Below are 20,817 nucleotides of genomic sequence, written 5' to 3'. Positions count from 1 at the left end.
CCCCGAGTCCTGGGGGAAGGCTGCGAATTCCGAGACCGATCTCAGGTTCTGAGATTCCAAAAGATGGAGAAGCTGAAGACCTGCTTCCTGGAGAAACTGAGATTCAAATACTCTGATGATACTTTAGGCAAAACAATTTTAATGAGAATTACTTAAGTCGTGACTACGACTGCACTTGATAATGGCAGCATTGTATTGTTTGAAGGTCTCTGAGCCGTAACTGTTCCCATTTTCCTACCGCTTTTCAATGTCTAGGTTAAGTGGCTGTGCTTATAGGATAGAAAAAACTTGCCACAGTCTGAGGGAAAAGTCTCAGGGAGCGGTGGGGAGATGGGGAAGGGGCAATGGTCAGTATGGGCATGTAATGGGTGCAGATTCATAGCACGTGTTGTGAACAGGCTTCTTGTATTTCGACAAACAGGTACCTTAAGGGGCCAGGCATGACCTGCACAGCCAGAGCTATGCCTGCCTCCTACAGCAGTGTCCAGAGTTCATCTGTCAGGTGGTGCCAGGGTCTCTCACCAGGCCTTCAGCCTTTCAACACAATTTGCTCTTAGATGGGTCATTAAATGCATTTTCAGGACTACAGCAGTTAAATACAGCCCCAAAGTAGGGTTCCTGCATGGTCAGGCTTGCAGAAGGATGCTTTGAGAAGGCAGAGAAGCTCTGCTGTACCTGTGTGCTGCAGGAGTTGTTGGAAAGAAGCCTAAAACAGGATGATGGTAGTTCCCGAAACACCTATTGTTGCTCTCACCCACTCCCCTTTCCCTTCCGCGCCTTGATTCCTCTTCCTTAGACCCGCTCCAGAAAACGCCGACCCAGTCTCTGGAGGCCGGCATTTCCTAAAGCCCTCTTTCCATGGGGAAAAGTTAAAACATGATTCCCCGAGTCGGGGAAGTGTTTTCTGCTCTATTTTGTGAGATGCGAGTGACACACGGGCACCCTTCCCCGGGGAGCGGGCGCCGGGGGCGGCTCTGCCGGCGCACCGGGAGCGGCCCCGCGCTCGGCGCTTCCGCCCGACCCCGCCGGCGGCGGAACTCCCGCGGCCGCTTCCGCGGGAAGCGCCGCCCCTCGCGCATGGCGGCGCCCGGGTGTTCCCGAGCGGAGGGAGGGGAGTGACGGCCGCCCGGGGCTCTGGCCGGTCCTGCTCCCCATGGCGCTGAGCAGCCGCCTGCTGCTGCCGGCCGGTGGGCTCCGTGCAGCGGGTAAGCCCAGGGCTCGCCGTGCCGGCCTTTCCCGGCGGCGGCTCCGCGACCTCCGTGCTCCTGGGGCGATCCGGCGGCCGGGGGTCTTGGCGGTGCTGCTGTGCCAAGGATGAAGGGTTTATACCTTGTTATTTGGTAGTGATGTCTCTGGTTCCTTGTGTACTTCGCTTTGAGTGTTTTGTAAAGCCTTGGTCCTAGTCACGCGAGTTTGTATTTTATGTACGAGCTCAGAAACGGCGTTAGTATACTTGCAGTTCACCTCATAAACTGGGGAAACAGGTCGAGGTCTTGTCATCCACCTGTTAAGTGCTCAAAAACTAAAAGCAAGATGATTTTGCCCTGCTGACTTCTCTAAGCTGTGTCATTCTGTACTGTATCCATTCTACTGTCTGCACTACATGTTGTTTTAATCTTTGGTGCTTTTTTATCTGCTCTCCCTCCCAAGGTCTTCGTTTTGCATCAACTACAGCCAGTCTGAAAACTGAGCCCGAAGTGGACACAAGTGAAAATGAGGTCGTTGCCCCAAACTTCACTAACAGAAATCCTCGGAACTTGGAGCAGATGGCCCTGGCTAGGAAGGAGCGTGGCTGGAAGACAACTTGGCCAAAGCGTGAGTTCTGGCACAGGTCAGTCAGGAAGTCACTGCCAGAAATGAAGACTCCAAAAGAAAAAAACCATACCAAAACAAATCCCAGAAACCCACATACAAAATGTGTATTTTGGGTTGCTGAATCAGTTATCACATTAGTGTTTCCTAATCAGCAGGTGTCTTCTGTGTTCAGAGAACAGTGGACTAGCAGCATGTGAAAGTCAGCATATGTAGTCAAGATTTTTCCATCTGTTGTTAAGGCAACAGTAATGTTGCTTAAGCAACAGCTTTTTAACTCGGGATTCTCTTACTCCTGTGCTTACTATGCTTCATTGTTTTATTTGAGGCACCATAATAGTCTGTCTGGAGTTGTTTTATGTTTGTGGGTTTTGGTTTGTTTTTTTTAAGTTCATTTTAAGCTAGCATTTCAAAGTCTTTATTTTGTTCTTGTGCAGAGAGCCCCATCCAGTTTGTTCATACCAGGAAAGCCGATACTGTACAGTACAATAAGAAATAGTTGCTCCTAATAAATAATCTATTGTTATGTGTGGAAGCTTATGAGGTACTTTCTGCCAATTGCAGATGTCAAGAAGTAGTTATCTGCTGTGTCAGCACAAGCCTTAAAGGGACTACATAGTGACCTTAAAGTTCCATTTCTGCTGGAGCAGTTCTTCTCATCATACATAGATCTGTTCCACACTGTGCAGGTGTACAGTGCTTAGTTTGGAGTGGTGCTGGTCTGAGGCAATGTAGGACTGTGGCCCTGAGTAACTGATGAAAAGTTGCTCTTGGAATTTCACTCTTCTGAGCTAGTAACAGGAGTTGTGTGAGTCAACACAGGCAGGCAGCGGGAACAACCACAAAACTACGGCTGAAATGCAAAGAGTACATTTATTTCACTGCCTCTCTAACTGGAGGATCCCAAGGCAACACCAAGGCAGAGACACACAGGTGGGAATGCAGGCATTGTTAGGCCTGATCTGTGCAGGTGGTGGGCCTGCTGTTTGCACCCATTTATTAAGAGCATTTAGGCTTACCATCGTGCTGTGCTCTCCCCCATGCTTTTTATGATCTCCGAGCTTTGATCTTCTGCCTATCAAAACAGGGAGCTCAAGCACATCCATGAGAGTGCCTCCAAGTCTCTTCAAACACCTATGTTATGTCCACACAGAGATTCTACTTCTCAAAACAGACAGAGGATAAACATCAGTAGGCATAATACATGGGGTTTCCCACAATGTTATTCTGCAGGCCTTTCCATTCCCAGCTGCAAGGTCACTTGAGCAAATCTTCCTCACCATTCTTCTGCTTTTAACCCTTTGCTCCCTACTGAGTCCTATTATATGTCTTAATAAGTAAAATTACAATATAATGTAATACACCAGTACATTATTTATTTAATAAAATGTAAGCATTTGACTGTGTTCTCTGGAAAAGACATTATAATCCCATGTTATTTCTTTCCTGCACTCAGATTACGGCTCGAGCGGACGCAGCATTACGTGGAAGCCTTTGTTGAGCGCTCTAACGGGGATGTTGTGGTATCTGCCTCTACCCGAGAGTGGGCCATAAAGAGACACTTATACAGTCCCAAGGGAGTAGCTGCATGCAAAAACCTTGGCCGTGTAATGGCACAGCGCTGTTTGGAAGCAGGAATCAACTTTGTGAACTTTAAAGCCATTATCCCCTGGGAACACCATTGTGACTCGGCAAGTACCCATCTCCTTATTCCTTTGGCCCTTTTTTCCTTTTTAGGTATTAATTTTACTTCTCTTCACCATTAATTTTCTTATGTGGCTTGACAATCCCTCCTTGCAACACTCAGCAGGGTAGCTTTGACAAGCTGCAGTTCCTGGCATTATGCTTCCATGAGGCCATTACCCTCTGCCCCTCGATGTAATGTGTCCCCACCGATATTTCAGTGCTGCTGGCTTTTAAAATTTTTTAAATTTATTTGTGTTTATCTTTTAAACAAGATTCAGGAATTCGAGAAAGCTATGGAGGAGGGTGGTGTTGTTCTGCGTGAGCCACGAAGACTCTATCAGTAAAATGGAGATTGTTGGGAAGACTTTCAAAGGAATGAGGATCACTTCTTTTGGTTTGTGTACTGGCAGAGGGAAGGTCCAGAGCTGGCAAAAGTTGAAATGTATCATCATATAATAAAATATTTCCAAATGGGTAGAAGTGTTTCATATTCTTTATTCTAAAATGATCAACACCTTTAGGGCTAGAATAAACTTACCATAGTTCAGCCTGACAGAATTTATTAATAATTCTACATTTTAAAAATATATTTTATTTTTAAGATTTGACTTTCTTTGTTCTAACCTGAACTCTGGAAATGCTTTGATATTTGATCCCTGTACACTGCCAGTCTAATCTAGCAAAATGTAGTCATTATATGAATGTTGAGAACTGTGATGAAGTAATGTGCTAATCTTGGTGAAAAGATTAAATTCCTCTAACTCATCTTTGCACCTTTCTTGCAATCTGAGACTCTAACTGCTTAACGACATGGATAGGTCTAGGAGGGAAGCTGCACAAATGCCTGCTGTAGGGAGTAAGAAGCGCCATTATCTCCCTGTGTTGGCTGCGTGCTACAGGCAGGTGCTGTCAGCGTCTCTGCCTGATGGCTCGGCAGAGCTCCCGAGCATGACCAGGCTGTGAAATCCCCACACTAAGTATGTCTGCACCCCTCTGACAGGGAAGTTCAGGGAGGCCAGCCTGGTCAGTGCAACTCGTGTAGCTGTGTCCCTGTGCTGTACCTGCTGCCTCGTGTTTGCGGGCTCTGGGGCAGGAGAAGGGAACACCTCGGTTGTGTGCCGGGCTACAGCAGCCTGCGGGGTAAGCCCGGCCCGGTTCTGGCATCCGTACTAAATCCTCACCGTTCAACTGACATAATGAAAAAAACACCGCAGTTTGACTGGATTCTTACCTAGTCGTTGGTTCATAATAACAACAACTCTCAGCCAGTGACGGCCTCTGTGCGCTCTGTATTTCCGGCAGACGCGCAGCAGGAGCTGTGTCTGCGCTCCCTGTGAGCGCGGGCTGTGCGGGGCGGCCCGCAGCCTCTCCAATTTCCAGCCTAAACCTCCCCGTCTTTTCCTCCCGCCGCTCAGGTCACGCTGGAAGCTCCCGTGGTGCTGCCTTTCCCATCCCTTACTGTGGATCGGGCCCGCCCCGCGGACAGCGCCGGGCACGCAGGCGCGCCGGGCCGCGGGAGGGCGGTGATGGAGGTGGGCGCCGAGGGCTTTGCCCGGCGCCTGCCGCGGCTCAGGCGGCGTATCCTGCGCGCCGCCTTCGTGGGTGAGAGTTCGGGGCGTCTCGTCCGGCCCCAGTGCTGCCCTCGGCCCCCGCCCGGCCGCGCAGGGGGCGGCTGGCCTCTGCCCGACGTAGGGACCCGGGCGCTGAGGGGTGTTGCAGCCGATAATGGCGCTGCTGCGCCCAGAACAGCGAGCGCTGAGGCGCGGGCATTCAAACAGGCGAGGCTGGAAAGGGAGCCCTGGCTGCGGTGGTGGCCTCGGCTCGGCGGGCTGGGGCCTTGGGGTGTTACGGGGTTCGGGAAAGGGGCACGAACACAGCACAGGGTGAGGCAGGCTCTTCCTTAGGGGCGTGGGGGAGGTGTCCCTGCCTCATCCTGCCACAGGGGTGAGGTAGCTGGAGGTGTAAGCCCCGCAACCTTTTCTCTTGAGCTTGCTGCCGGTGATTTGACAAAGGTTACGGTGAAGATAAGTGTTTGAGAGAGCCCTTTCCTCTTGCTGGTGAAGCACATGCCTCAAGTTTCAGATTCTCTTGTGTTCTTTCCATTTCAACAGCCCTTGATATGGAGTTTACTGGCTTGCATTCAACTTCCGTACAAAACAACGAGCCCAGGTAAAGCTGTTGGACTTGAAATGTGAGGAAGGCTTGTTGCTCTAGCCCTGTGAGAACAACCTGTGCATAGCAAACTTTCGTGTGTCTGCTCTCCTTTCCCCAACTCTGGTTTTGTTCCTAGCCTGTTTGACTCCCCTGCCGAGCGGTATGTGAAGGCCAGGCAGAGTGTTCAGCGCTTCACTCTTGTTCAGCTTGGTAAGTGCTGCTGTGACACGGAAAGTGATTTCCCGAGGTCTTACAGGTAACTGGGCTTCTGCTAACAGGTGGGTCTGGCAGGTGGCTCTGACCTGAAATCACTCATTCCAGAGACATTTGCTTGTTGGGTTTTTTTTTCCCCTTTGATGTTTAACACTATCAACTTTTTAATCAATAATGTAAACTCAGGTGGGCTATATACTTTTTACTGGTCTAAAGTTGACCATATTTAAGGGTTGCAGTTAAAAATGCAAGGCTTTTAAATCAGAGGATGCAAGCAAGAAGCATATGACAGCAGCTCCTGTTCAAAGCTGTGTCATTTGATAATACAGTGCATGATGAGGAAGGGGACTACGAGGAAAATGAAGGCTCCTATTTCTGTCATTCCTAAAATAACAAATCAACGCGAGAAAGGGCCTGTGGAGGAGGGCTACTGACAATTAACAACCAGTAAGGAGTCAAGAAGCCAGCTCGAAAACAGTTTGAAATACTGCTTAAAGTCCTGGGGTATGTAAGATCTTAGTGTGCCTTTTAGGGATTAACAGAAGAAAAAAAGAACTGGGTAAGTAAAACCCATGTTTCAGTCCTCTGTGGTGCCCAGCTTGTTCCAAACATTTTTGTAGTGTAGTTGGACCCACAAACTCAGCTGTGTATGCACAGTCAGAGACTCATCACCAGCTCACCTCTTGCCCATTGCTCAGTCTATTTGTTGTTTAATTCAGATTTGACTCCTTTTCCCACGTAGCAGTAAAGGCTTGTCCTGTTCAGCTCTCAGGGATCTGGGGAGTGGCCCAGCAGTTGGTGCTAAGATTGGCACAGTGACATTTGTGAAGGGAAAACATGTACTTCTTGAGGGGTTCCCCACATCCCTTATCTAATTTGCACACTGTCTGTAGACATCCAGCTAAACACTGCCATCTCAACAGAGGTTTCTTTCTTGCAGGGCTGGCAATATTCTCAAAAGAAAATTCAAGCAAGTAAGTAAAAAAGCAGTTTTCCATTACAATGAGGATAGTGCAGTAGAGATTTTATACGTAATTGCCTTCGGGTGGAATTATTTCTTGTAATTATCTTCTAGAGATATTTTTCTTTTCATTTTAGGTATGTGGTGCATTCATACAATTTTTTTCTCTTTCCCTCAACACTGGGAATAAGGGATGTCGAATTCACCCTCTCTGCATCTAGTATTCAGTTCCTGTCTCATTATGGCTTTGACTACAACAAGGTATGTAATCTCTCTCCCAGAATTGCAGAACAGAAGAAATCTGTGCAACTGCAGAAGAAATCAGGATTAATATCCCTAAATGTTAGGTTTCTGGAGTAAATAGCATCTTCCTAAACTATGAATGCATCATGCAGTTCATTATCGACAGAGGGGTAGTGAGTGCTGTTTTTTCTGAACTAATGTAAAGGCAATAACCACATCCTTGGCAGCCTCAGACAGATTCTCCTGCCTCAAAAAAACCCCAAAAACCTATCTGTTGTGAGCCAAGGATTTACTAAACAGACCCTGGTGGGTGTCTTTACATTCTATGAAGGTGCAGAAGTATCAGTTTACCTACATCCTGTGTATTGCCACATTTCCCATTAAATTCAGATTCTGTCATCACATAAGAGTACTGTTTTGCAATTTTGGGCAGGAAGCATCTGATATCTTGACAGTTTGAATTATCTTATGAAAGGAAAGGTAAAAGCAGAGCAAAAAAATTGATTATAGTTGACAAATATCCTTTCCTTTCCTCCATACCTGTTGGATTGCCTACAATTTGGTTGTCCTGACTAACCTGCTAATTCTCTAATGTGCTGTGAGAAAATCCAGGGGAATGTAACCAACCTATCATTTTCTCTCCCCTCAGTTCCTCAAAGATGGAATCCCATACATGAATGAGGTACAGGAGAAGATCCTTAGGCAGCGCCTCTTAGCAGGTACCTGGAAAGTCTGCAGGTGAGCACTTTTCAGAGAAGTGTCTCCTCACTCGGTACTGACTATGTTCATGGCTCAACTTCACTCAGATCACATTTTGTAGAAACGCTGAAACATGTTGGTCTGAACGCCTCACTGCCAGCTGTTCCAGCATGCCGTGCTCTCTGAAGGACGGTCAATGTCACAGGATACAATGTGGAGAATTGGGTGCATGCTGGGAAGTGAAGCTTTTGCATTCCTGCAACAAGGCTGTACAGGCTTCACCTGTAAAGAGCGTTTCTCACACTGCCTCTTTCCTCTCATCCAGCACTAGCAATGCAGACAGGGATGTCCTGAAGAAAGCTATTGACGAAGTGACCTCTTGGATAGCTGTAGCAAAAGAAGAGGATACTATGATTCTGCAGGATCTGAATGGTATGAAACAGTGCCTCCCTTAGGCACCTGTGGGCTCTGAGTGGCTTCATCACTTCTCGTGAATCTCTGGGGCTGCTACTGTCCTTTCTTCTGTTAAATTGCTCTGTTGAGAGGGAAAGCACCAGTGCCCATCCTGCCTTTACAACTCTTTACCCCAGTTTACACTTCAGCTCCTGTCAGGAGTTCATCTCTGGGCTCTGCTTTTCTGCTCTGTTGGGGTGGTGGGTCTTTCTGAAGCCTAAGTGGATGTCTGGATGCTTGGAGCATTGACTTACATTTTGTGCTTCTGAGCAGCAACTGGGGAATTTGCTAGAGTAGTTGCTCTGAATCAGAATAATCTTTTATGTGTTTTAAATCCTGGGTGATCTGGTTTTTTGTTTACTTTCTTTCCCTCCTTTCAGAGTTTAGTGCCTGTCACGTGGAGCAACAGGGAACCCCACAGAGACACATATATGCCAGTGGGGATAAACAGGCCCCTTACCCCCTGTGTTAGGTTTTGGGAGCACTATAGCAGAGCTGAGGAACTTCTGTGCTGACTTGAAGGACAGGGAATTTTTGCAAGGAATAATTTGTGGGTTTACTCATACAACCCAAAACTTAATCTTCTAGGTCAGGGAATAAAATATAGAAAAGGTTAGGAAGAGCAGAGTATTCAAGGCTTTGTCTGTTATGTTTATTTGCAGAGTATGCAATAGGAGGGGTGGGGACTGTGCTGTGCTTTTTATCTGCTTTGTCAGCTAGATATGATACTGATATTTTAATAGAGTCTGGCAATGGTGAGCACCTGTGATAAGAAAGACATTTATTTAAGTAAGCAAGAAGACTGATTCAGGTGTCTCTTTTAATGCTATTCAGAAAAGGACTGGGTTAGTTCCTTATCAGCTGTGAGGGAGAATGCATTGGTATCCCTTGTGTGCTTGGCTTCTCGGTTTGTTTCTCTGAAACTGTCCAAAACCAGACAGTGTCTTTTTCAGAGTAGGAGCCTTCCTCCCTCTTCTCTTCAGCTGGTCTTTTCCCCCATGTACTTACAAAAGCTCATTTGCCTGAAACTTTCACTGTAATTTTTGGGGTTCTTCTTTGTGTTTTGTTTTTTTCTCTGGGTGTTTTTTTTTTGTTTGGTTTGTTTTTTTGTGTGTGTGTCTATGTTGTTTTTTGTTAGTTTTGTTTTCTTTCTGTCATGGTGTATGGTAATATCCCAGGGTCATATGCTGAGAAATATTTTTCTATACACTGGGGGAGAAACATGTGGTCAGTCCATCTGTCTAGAAGAATGATGTGTTTTCCTTAATACACTTTTCCTTGCCTGTACCTCTGAAGCTTTTACTGCTTTTACTGCCTTTTTTTTTTGTGTGTGTGTCATAGGCGATCATGTGCTTGAAGTTCAGCTGGTTCTGAGGCAGGCTCTCGAAAATGTTTGGACAGAGCCTCTTGGAGACAAGAAGGTGAGATGGAAATGTGGACCTTTAAAAAAGAGGATTTCTCTCTGGACAGATGGGACTGGCATTCTTGCAGGGAGTCTGAAATGTTGCTTGTACTTTTAATGATAGGGTCAAGGAGGAGAAGACAATGACGAAGGAAATGTTGATTTTGGGATCCTAGGAAAAGGGATACAGAAAACCGAGCAACTCTGGTTTCTGTTTGTCCTGTAGTCACTAAATCCCTTTAAATGGAAATGCTTGGAGCACTTTTGGAGGCACCCTCTCTGTGTCTTCAGACTTAAAATTAGGTCCCTCTTTCAATACCTCCACAAGAATGTACAGTTTTAGCCTTTTTTGTGGTTTTCCTTTGTTTACTTCTGCCATGAAGTTGCTTTGAAGGTTTTTACGCTGTGATTTGCTGTTTTGCTATTAACTACTGGTATTTTACATTTGGTGCAATATTTTATGTATTAAAACTATGGCTGTGGACTTCTCAAACCGTGGTTATGAGTACAATGTCAGTTAGTTGCTTAGAATTAGCTTACAGAAATCTTTTTTTTTTTGGATTAGTCCTGCTTTGGTCTGATAACCAATGTCCCCAGAATGTCAGATTTACCCAGCCTTCTCATCTGAAGCATTGCCTTTGGGGACTCAGCTTGTATGATTGCTGTTTGTTTCTGGGTTTTTGGTAGCATGAACTTGCCATATTGGTATCAAGTTAAATGAAATTAGGTTCATTTGTGCTCAGAAAAACCCTTTGGTAGGAATCATCCTCTTAAGTAGAGAAGCACTAATAAGACTCACTTTGAGGAGGCCTGTTTAGTTACTGGAGCATTGATCTCCATATAGAAGTGAGACAGTCCCAAGGTCCTAGGGGATGCAGTTTTTCTGTCCTCCAGTGCCTTGAAGCTGAACTTGACCTCAGCATTACTGAAGTCCAGTAAGTAATGAACTAACGTGGGAGGCTGAGATACTCAGTGACTGTTCTTTTTAGGTAATGGTAAAAAAAGTGAGTCCAGAGCATCGTCAGCTTCTGGAGAACTCTTCTTATGACCACTGTCAGAAAGAGCTCATTCTCCTGTCTGCCCGGGGCTTCACCAACCTCTTCCAGATACTGGTTAAAGCCAATAAGGTAAAATGCCTTAACCCTACTCTCATTTTTCAGCTCTTTTTAATTAGCTGTGTTAAGTGCAATATTAAAAATCCTGGTGTTATGGTTTGAGTCACCATCTAAGAAAGCTGAGCAGATTCTTGCCTTTTGGGCAAGCTGAGCTTTTTCAGCATGAGACAGACCAGGTATTGGACCATGTGGACCATTGGTCTGACTTTGTGTGGAAATTCTTATGTTCTGTATGCAGCCTATCAAATGCATTTCAGCTTTAGAAGACTGTGGGTGATGTGCAGCAAAGACTGTCCCTGCCCCTGTGAGTGAGCATATAAATCTGAACGCTGGAACATTGTTCAGCTGAACTGAGAATCCACCTGGCTCCTTAGGTCTACTGAAAATAGAATGCTGCTGAGACAATATCCTCTCAGAGAGTCCACAAGTTGATTTCCTGCAGGCAGTAGTTCTGTGAGCCTTGCAGCCTGAGTGACTCCTGTGCGAGTGTGTGTGGATGCTGTCTGCTGGAGGAGGAAAGGGTTACTCCTGTTGAGTGTGCCTGTCTTGTTTATCTCTGAGTTCTCTTCAGAAATGTACTCCAATGGCTGTTACGTTTACATTCCTCCTGTAGCCCCTGGTGGGACACAACATGTTTATGGACCTTATGCATCTTCACGACAAGTTCTACAGACCCCTGCCAGGTACTGCTGTGCATAGCTGCTGTCCCGGGCTGCTGCCTTTGCACTGGGGGTGGAACAGGAGGTGCCGTGGCCACTTGTCACTACAGACACCTGCAGGGCTTAGCAAGCAGCAGGGCTGGTTGCCTCTTCTGAGCTCCAAATGCTGGAGAGTGCATCGTTGCCTGCTGTCACTTCTCTTTCCGATTACTTTGCAGTACCATTGGCTTTTCCCCAGTTTCATGATCCCTTTTTCCACATGTGCTTTGCTTACAGAAAGCTATGAGGAGTTTAAAAGGAACATTCACAATCTGTTTCCTGTCATCATAGACACCAAGACTGTAACAAAATCTGTGCAGAAGGTGAGATGCACAGGTCTTTTTGTTTGAAGTTCAAATGTGTTTCGCCCAAGAGAGGGGATATTTTTCCTCAGTGCCCTGTGGTTACAGAACTGCAACCAGTTCTCAGTGTTGCCTTGGGATGTTCTAATTTTAGGTTTTATTTAACAAATTGGCAGTGCAAGTAATTGAACTCACCATAAGGTCTGTCTTGGTCAGTTTTCTCATACAGTCTTCTTTTATAGAAATGTCTGTTTCCTCGAGTATCTAGTCTTTTGGAGGTGTATGCAGTTCTGTGCAGGTAAGTGGTGGGCAATAGAGTTTCAGCAATCCCTGTGTCTTCTTTGGAAAGATATTTCATAGTCAGCCATTTCCTTCCTCTCAAATGTTTTTCAATGGGACTATTGTCTTTCTAAATTTAAGAGCAAAGGATTTGCACATCTTTCTTATAAAGTAATTGTGTAGTAAATTATTTGTTCTGAGTCACTTCTCATATTGAATCACTGTTAATTCCTTGGTCACAGATACGGTTTGCAGACAGCCGTACACACAGCTTGAGAATTATGTTGCTTATGTTATGTTCTGAAATGAGTAAGATTCAGTTCTTGGTGAAAATACATCCTAATTTCAAATGCCTGTCCTAAGAGACAGCTGCACTGAGCCCAAAGCAGTAACAAAATACGATGTTCAAATGGAGCACGAGTAGATATTGTATCTTGTGAGCTTAGTCATGATGTGGTGGGAGACTTATTTCACACTTCTTCCGTGAATTAATTTTTTCCATGTCAATTTTGCTAAGGAAAGGAAAATTTTGCCTGTTTCCCATTACTCCCTACTCCCAAGAAGGAGATGCAAAATTGCCACTGAACCATGCCATAAATCAAATCCCTCCTGATGGGAGACAATTTTCTAAAAGTTCTTGCAAGGAGTTTCAAAGATAAACTGAGACTTTTCCTGGAGTTTCAATGCTGCCAGATAGTTGTTTATTAAGTCTTATCAGAGGAACAGAGTCACTAGCATGACCCAGGCATAACATAGAGCACAGAAAGCAGGAGAGAAGTCTAATTATCAAGATTTACACAGCCTTTTAAAGATAATTTAACCAATGGTTACTAGAAACGTACATTATTTTCACTTTCCTACCAATTACTCAGTAACACGGGCAGGAACTGTGGAATTCTCTATCCAATCATTCCAAACTACTTTTACTGCATAACATGGAGTAGTAGAAGAAGGAGAAGAAGGTTTAGAGAACAACAACAATTCTCCATTTTGATATTTTTTACTCTTATCTATTTACTACAAAGAGAAGCCCAAAACCTCTAAATTTTTCACCCTGTGACAATCTTACATAGTAGTCTATCACCTAATTCACACCACTGTATTCTCTAGTTCTTGTCTGATCGTTGGTAATTTTTTCCAAGGTTGGAGGTTAAAACAGTGTTGCTCAGGGGGGTAAAAACCCTTAAACAGGCAGAGAAATATTCTTGGCACTCTGGGTTCCTCCACAAAATTAATATTTTTTTTTTAAACAGTACTGGGATTCTGAGGTTTTGTTTGTTTGTTTATTAGCAATTTCAGACTGCATATTCTTGTTGTTTGTTCTTTCATTTCAGTCATTCCAGGAGTATCTGTTTATCCTCCAGAGTTCCCCATTCAAATAGAACCATCTAGTCAATCTCTTTCCCTGCAGTTTTAGTTCTGCTTACATTGGTTTTTGTATGCAATTAGACCAGATTTGCTGCTTACAAGTTTTGAGTGAGGCAAGAGACAATGGAAGTATTTAGGAGTTAGTTTTCAGGAAGAAGACTGGTAGATACTACACAAGTAAGTATTTTGGCCTTTTCACAGAGGCCTACCGAAGTTCCTTTTAAAGTCTCCAGTAGCTTTTTCTGAAATGAAGCTACAGGTCACTAGAGAACAGTAACTTTTCTCTGACATACTGAGGAAAGACGAAAATCTTACATGTCCACTTGTCGTCAGCAGCAACCTAAATCCCAAAGGTCCACCGTGCCCCGTGATAGCTCTTGCAAGTGGCTGCTCAAGATATGGTATGTTCTTAAGCACATCTTCAAGGTCAGATAGATCAAAGGAGGTTTGTTTGACTCTGTGGATGTCCACATACAAAGCATGGCTGAATAGCAGTGGGTCTGCGGAATTTGCCCAGAGCTGCTGATACACGTTTTAGTCCAGACCCAAAGCCTGGGCTCCTGAGACGTGTGTTCTGCATGTCCCTGGTAGCTGCTGAGGGTAGCACAGGGCAGGTTTGCATCATGCTGCTGGCACAGACAGCATTTACACTATGTTGGCTGAACTGAACATGATGTGGCTGTGAAGAGTCAGCAGCCCTTGGAAGGGGCAAGGGGAGGTGGGAAACAGCTGTCTTAGAAGGGAGAGTAGAAGGAGCTAATGGCAAAGTAGCAGGAGCTCGATGGCTGGTGTGCAGGGTTAGTGAAGCCTGTGCGGGAGGTTGTGTCCAGGACATGGTGTGATACTGGCTATGAGGCAGATGTTTTCTGGCTTCTCCTGGCAGCATTGTGTCCTGCACCACAGGGCCTCCTGTGTTTTGAAATGGTTCCCATACCATTAATGACACAGATGACACAGTTTGGTTTAGACTTTCATAAAAGTTGCAATTTTTTAATGTGCTAAGCTTTTCGGACATTCATGTAACTGCTGCCTTTTTTTTTTTTTTTTGGTGTTGTTTTAAAATGCATGCTAGAAGCACAGACTTTTTACTGAGTCTAAAGTTTTCAGGGTGAGGAAGGAAACAGAGCTGGGGGGGGGGAAAAGAACCTCCAGAATAGTGGATCTTATGAATTAGGATTCTGCAGTGCAGCAGTTTTCACAGCATGCTAAATGTGTTTACTTCTTCTTGATTCTGTTGAACACTTACAGCTGAGAAGAAATCCCCTCATGAGGCAGGCTATGATGCATTTCTCTGTGGTTCAGGTAAAATGCTTCTTAAAAACTCCTTCAGAGTTTGTGTTGGGATCTGGCAATCCTTTCCTTCTCTGTACATCTATTTGATGTTAAGAAATACTTGTTTATATACAGTCTGTTGCTCTTAGTAACTTAACTGCACTTCAGTGCATTTTTGCTTTCTATGTATTTAGCTCTGTTTCTCTAGCTGTGTTCTAATGCCATCTCATTTTTCCTTTTTCTAGTTCTTCTGATGTCAGCTCATTTGCTACTGTGCAGATCCACAGAGTGAGTAATGTTTTAAGTGTTGACTGAAAATTGCATTACGTGGATGGGTCCCATGGAAAAACAGTCTTCCTTTTGCTCTGGCTGACTTTTTGTATCGCAGGCTGGCCTTCCTTTTGGACAAAAGAAAGTGTTATTGGAAATGTCATGTTCTAATTAGATTTTTATTTTATAAATCTGAAAGTAGTAGTTTTATGTCAAAGCTGACATTTTAAAAATGAAATCAGGGGCCATGTGATGGCTCAGAGGTTGGGAAATGACGTTGTGACTTCTTTATTCTTGAACAAGCTCTCTCAAGTTCAGTTCACTTGGGTAAGGGTCAAATAATTTTCCATTAGTTTCCATTTTTGAAATCTCTGTGAATCGGTGCCTTCAGTTAAGTTCCCTTTCCTTGCAGCTTTTTGACTTCTGTAGGAAGATACTAAGATCTGAAATACCTATTCTGTCACTAGCTGAAGAGCTTGACACTGTGGAGCAGTGCAGCACTGGAGAAACAAAACTTTGTTCTCTTTTGTTTTCTGATTTAGTGATGCAGTGGAGGCTGATCCTTCTTTCTCGCATTATCTCACCGTGTTAGCCGAGCATGTGAACAAAGTGAATTTCATCCGAGGTGGTGTTTCAAGCATTGTGCGTATGAATTGCAGGTCTGTGACCTGTTTGTGGGGTGCATAGGTCAGTAGCCTACTTGATGGCTTCATTAGAGGAGAGGAATCCACCGGTGCTGGGCCCACCTTGGCAGAAATTGTCATCATACAAGTGACACAGTGAACCTTTTAAAATGTCCAGTGAGTTGAATTTCTGCTTTGTGAAATGCATTCATACTTTTATTCTGTAAGATGGCATTAGTCAGTTTACATTGCTGTTTCTCAGGTAGTTTCTCCATGGTAGTTATGACAGTTTGCTTTTATGACCATATTTAGATGAATCTTGGGGCAAAAAAAAAAAAAAAATTACACCAACAGCTGTATTATACAACCTGTCATTTATTTGTCATGTTTTGCATATTTTCTGATTATATTAGTAGTGCCTCTGTAGTACTTCCAAATTCAGATAGGTCTCAATGTTGTCCATTTTCCAGAATTTTTCTGGGGAAGATGTTCCCTGCCGTCATCCCCCTGCCTTGATTGTTCATGTCCAAGGCTGGCCAGGGCTGACTGAGAGACAGATTTACCAGGAGTTTAAAGCTCGTTGTCGCTTTGATGTCAGACGGCTTTCAAAGAACCAGTTCATTCTGCTCTCCAGTCAGTACAAGCAGTAAGTGATCAGAAAGTCTTGATTTTCAGTCCTTTGTTCCCCTGATCCAGGCCTTCATCCCACCCTCTCTCTGCTGTGACAGCTCTTGGACAGAAATTCCTGCCCTGAGCTGTGGGGTGCTGCAAGCAGCCTGCGGGCTGAGGCTCAAGCCGTGCTTTCATTGCAGCGTCAGGCTCGTCCTGCGGGATTACAGGCACCACCCTCACCTGCAGGTCTCCGTCTATCGCCACTGGAGGCACTCGCCGAGCGTGAACTGCCTGCTGCAGTGAGTTGCGGGAGCACGGGAATGGGGAGAGGGGGAGCATTCCTTTCAAGTCCGACGCCCTGGCACAGCAGCAGCCTGCCACGCCTTTGCAGTGTCCTCCTGCCAGCCCCTCGGGGGAGAATGGGGCTCAGAAGAAGGTTTGCGTGCTAACTGCTGGGTGGCTGCTCATGAGCTTTCAGCCCTGGGCAACTGGACTTTAATCTTGATCATGGTTACCCTGGGAGTGTTACACCGTGGATAGCACAAAACCACATACATGCTGTAGTAACAGACAGGTGGTAATCTGAATTAACTGTAAGCCAGCTCTACTAGGCTTGATGAGAGGGAGGCAGAATCTCAGGTGTGGGATGGATGTGGGGTTTTTTTCTACAGCTGAGTTGAAAGCTTGGTAGTGGGAGAGAATTCCAGGTTCAAAGTGCATCCCTCTTGTGAGATGGTGACAGAAATGCTCATGAAGGGTGAATTTCTGGCCTGACATGGTTTGGAAAAGAATCTAAGGGCTTAATAAACACAAAATTAAGCCATAAATATAAGTAGCCTAACAGCATTTTATTATTCTTGTCCCTTAGAATCTCTGGTATTGTGGCACTGTGGTCTGTCTTGGCCTTTGCACTTGGAGGAACTTCTAGCTGTTGACTCCAAACGACTGCTGTAGAGATGAGACATGAAGAACAGTGACCTTATTTCTTGTGTTTGTTTTGTTTTGTTTCATTCAATAAAATATGAAAAAAAAATGAACAAAAAAAAAGAACAAAAAACCCGCCAAAACTTTGAATTGTTTTCCTGGATATGTGTTTTTTAAAGGGGGTGTGTTGGTTTGCAGTTTGTGGTATTTTGTAATCTGCTCAAAGCATCACCTTCTGAAGAGGGAGATAATTGTTTCAGTGCCTAATTTACTTTAGTCCTGTGTTGGCTCTTCACAGCTATTCATACCCTCAGCTTATTCCCAGTGCTGGTGCTTGCTGCATAAAACACATTGCTGATAAAATTCAGGAAGTTATGAAATGAAAGATGCTATTTTTAGCTACAGTTGTAAAGCAGGGGAAATGTCACTGTTTATCAAATGAAAATGGGCAGAGTTGATGGAGAAACCACTCTTGGGGCTCATGACAGATTCTGGGGAATAGTAAATAATTTGCAGTGCTGTCAGTGCAGTATCAGACGGTGGTATTTTTCAGTGGCAGTGTGGCTGAGGTTTGACACAAATAAGTGGAATTTATCAGGTTCCAATTTGTGGAGTATAGAGAGGTCATGTGAGTCAGCACACATTTCTGTTTGCTTCTAGTGCGCAGCATGTGAGCAGTCCTTTATCCAAAGTAGCATGAGACATGCTTTGTGCATCAGTTTCTCTTAATACAGCTGGAGTATTTGTCAGTCCAGGGACTTCGGTCTACAGAGATTTTTCTTATTCATCTCCTTCTCAAAAATAACCTGTTGATCCAGGGTTTCCATAAAATAGTTCCTAGATGACATTAGTCACACTTAATTGGATGGGGCCCACGATCACCTAATAGGCAGAATCTGCCTTTAATTGACTGTAATGTGGGAGTTGCTGCTGGGGACCTTAAGGCAACAGCAGGGCACTGCGGTGTGCCTGAAGATGATGTGCTTTCTGCTGCTGAGGGCCTGCTGCTCTGCTGCTCTTGAGGGGAAAAGGGCAGCACATCTTCAGATGCGGTTCTCGACTTCTGCATAGCTTGTGGTTTACAGCTCTTGTTTCATAAACAAGTTCCTACAAGACAAGTAACTGACTTCTTGATGACCTTTTTTATAACCCTTCAGTGATGGGGTTCTCTGTCACAGTGTTCCTTCAGGAACCAGTGTGCTCCCTGTTTATTCTGTAATGTTAATTTGTCTTTTAGCATCATTAGACACCCCCCCTGTGTCAAGGAGAGCGCAGGCTATTTGTGTTGTGTAGGTTTAGGAAGATTTTCACTGGGTGGTAGATACAGTAGCAGCATGTGTTTTCCCATAAAAACACTCTTCTTGGCTTGTGATCTGGGAAATGTAATACCCTTGTTCTCTGGGGTCTGGATTCAGCTAGCTATTTAAATGTGGGGAGACAAAGCCTCACTTGCATCTAGTCTTTACAGTCTGGGGATCATGAAGATACAGATGCTGTATGAGAAGCCCAGCAGTTTTTAAGGGACCATGCACTTTGAAGGAACAAAGGAATGGTTCTGTCTTTAAATTCTGTTCCCTTCCTCCCATTTTTTTTTCTCAGAGTGGCACACAAATAATGAATCAGTTCCCTGCAGTGCTGTTCTCCCTCTTGGCTCACCCTCTAGAGAAGCACACTTCCCCATGAACAAAAGTAGAGACCCTCTCACCCTTTTTTGGAGAAAAAGCCTATGGGTCTGACCATGTTTTCCGTTTGAAAGAGACAGACACACCTCGTGGCAACGTGGTGCAGTGAATCAAGAGCCCTGGCTTTCCTGCTTTACAGCTGGGAGAAATAAGTAACAATTGCTGTAGAGCTACTAGATATTCCTAGTATAAATCAGTTAAGTTTACATGCAGAGTAAAAACATGAAGAAACCGGAGTGAGTTGAGTATGTTCTGATCTTCCAAGGAAAGACTTCACAGAAACAAGTTGCCTGTCTCTAATAATCAAGGGTCACTCGCTGCTCAGAGCCTCTTAAAGAGCTCATTGAGATGTAGTGGCAGTCAATTCTAATGAAATGTGTTTGCTGAGGGCTAGTCAAACAAATCAGGGGAGAAACATTTGGCTGTGGGAACAGAACTGCAAGTTTTTCTGAGCAGCTGTTGATCACGACACAATTTTCCTGAACATGTCAATCTGGCCATTCTGACCTCAGCCGTTGCCTTGGCTCCAGACTAGGGAATTCTTACTAACTGAAGTTGGAAGTATCCAAAGTATTTCAGGTTATGCCTGTTCCTGCCTGTCTCCTGCAAGGAGTAGGAGATAATTTAGATTCTTGTGAGGCCAACTCATGATGGTGCAACCTGACTTCTAACTCTGGCCCTGAAGAGGTTCATGTCAGAGCTTCTGAGTTGTTCTGAGGGCTGGCAGCTCAGAAAATCAAACCTGTCTCCCTTAAACAGTGGTAAAACCCCAGCAGAGTCTGGAGCAGCAGTTGCAGCACACCTGCCTCTTGGCACTGTGAGAAAGTTGTGCTTTAGCTGCAAGGCTTGAAAGGGTAATTCCTACCCTCAACAAAAAAAATGTTAAAATTCAAGTTGTGGAGGTGTACACTAAAAATATAGCCCTGCAGATGGAACACTGCAGATCAGAGTATATTTAGTTACAAGAACAATTTGATTTTTGATAGATTGACTTTTTCTCATGTGTTCAAGATTAAATATGTGGGTTTTTACATAACATCTCCAATGAGAAGGCATGGAAAAGGCAGAACTATCTCTAAATACTCCTCTGTTCTTGCTGCTGCTTATGGCTTCAGTGGTGATATGCCAGATTCCCACTGGCACTGGAGGACAGGAGAGCAGGATTTACCTCTCTGAAAAGACATTTCTTTCATATAGAAGAAAATTTTATATAGTTCTATGTTTTCAAACGGTGTGAATCAACAATTCTTCTTGACAATATGCTTTCATTCAAAAGACATCATAGCAGAAAACCTTGGAACAGCGAGGTTGCAGATGTCTTGCTTGATGAATGAAGTGCAACAGCCTGGTGCCAAGTGCCAGCACTGCTCAGCCCCTTGGTAGGAGGTTCCCTCACGAGCCAGAGCAGCTTTGGCTGTGTTGCAGCACCACAGTTGGGTCAAAACTTTGTGTGCTGATGAAGCGACTGACAATGTTTCCATATGCCTTAGACATGGGAAAACCCTGCTGTGCAACTGCTCTGTTAACACATTTTTGTGGTGTTCTTTTATATGCAGCAGCAAATCTGACTTTTATTTTCTGGTTTTGTCTCCCTTTTTCCCATGGCTTTTCCCAACAGCCCCTCTCCACTGGTTGCTGTAGTCTCCAGTACTGGAGAACCCTCCCAGGAAGGCTAAGTGAAGGGGCAGTGCATGAAATGTTGTGCGTGTATTTCAACAACCCTTATGCTCAAGGAAAAGGGGGTGATTGTACCCACAAAGGACCTTTGGAAGGGGAATGTTGCATCAGCCCAGTTGCCCTCTGAAAGACATCTCTGTAAAGGCCATACAGACCAGCGATGTTGGGGAGAGCCCAAATCTCTGATCCCTTGGTTTGCTGGAGGTGTGGCATGGCTGACACTCTGTCCTGCAGAGCTGTCACCACACATCCCTGGGAGCTCTGGTGGAGAGCGACCCACACAAGTATGTGTCAGTGCTGTGTTACAAAAGCTGTGGCTGAGCAGTGGGGAGGGAAGCAGGACCTGTGCCCCCAGAGACAGGTGGAGCTCAT

The 20,817-nt window shown here is 44.8% G+C and overlaps 2 protein-coding genes and 1 non-coding gene across 8 annotated transcripts; all 3 read left to right on the top strand.

Moving 5' to 3' along the window:
• Positions 1–222: 222 nt before the first annotated feature.
• Positions 223–382, top strand: LOC121659415. Its single transcript, XR_006014316.1, has one exon. It is a non-coding gene; the product is annotated as a small nucleolar RNA SNORA29 (small nucleolar RNA).
• Positions 383–1,049: 667 nt separating this feature from the next.
• Positions 1,050–3,973, top strand: MRPL18 (mitochondrial ribosomal protein L18). The gene is made up of 4 exons (XM_042016421.1): positions 1,050–1,205; positions 1,651–1,831; positions 3,269–3,503; positions 3,771–3,973. Exons 1-4 carry the CDS (start codon positions 1,154–1,156, stop codon positions 3,840–3,842), a joined length of 540 nt encoding a protein of 179 aa, XP_041872355.1. The 5' UTR covers positions 1,050–1,153; the 3' UTR covers positions 3,843–3,973.
• Positions 3,974–4,071: 98 nt separating this feature from the next.
• Positions 4,072–17,244, top strand: PNLDC1 (PARN like ribonuclease domain containing exonuclease 1). Of its 6 annotated transcripts, none has more exons than XM_042016417.1 (19): positions 4,072–5,100; positions 5,610–5,667; positions 5,789–5,862; positions 6,806–6,839; positions 7,018–7,087; positions 7,719–7,807; positions 8,094–8,200; positions 9,563–9,642; positions 10,613–10,750; positions 11,352–11,421; positions 11,674–11,759; positions 11,981–12,036; positions 13,719–13,786; positions 14,634–14,687; positions 14,903–14,945; positions 15,470–15,569; positions 16,021–16,196; positions 16,363–16,461; positions 17,031–17,244. In XM_042016417.1, the coding sequence occupies exons 1-19, from the start codon at positions 5,025–5,027 to the stop codon at positions 17,095–17,097; spliced, it is 1,545 nt and encodes a 514-aa protein (XP_041872351.1). In that variant the 5' UTR covers positions 4,072–5,024; the 3' UTR covers positions 17,098–17,244. The 6 variants fall into 6 exon arrangements, 5 of the variants coding, with proteins under 5 accessions (XP_041872351.1, XP_041872350.1, XP_041872349.1 ...); XM_042016416.1 differs by having other exon boundaries at positions 6,964–7,087; positions 13,722–13,786; XM_042016415.1 differs by having other exon boundaries at positions 6,964–7,087.
• The last annotated feature ends 3,573 nt before the right edge of the window (positions 17,245–20,817 follow it).

This window comes from Corvus kubaryi, unplaced genomic scaffold, assembly GCF_017639235.1.
Source record: "Corvus kubaryi isolate FWS band 111438036 unplaced genomic scaffold, C.kubaryi_AGA036_p1.0 split3-73, whole genome shotgun sequence".
In the NCBI taxonomy this organism is placed as follows: domain Eukaryota; kingdom Metazoa; phylum Chordata; class Aves; order Passeriformes; family Corvidae; genus Corvus; species Corvus kubaryi.
This window is presented reverse-complemented; position numbering and strand designations above follow the sequence as displayed.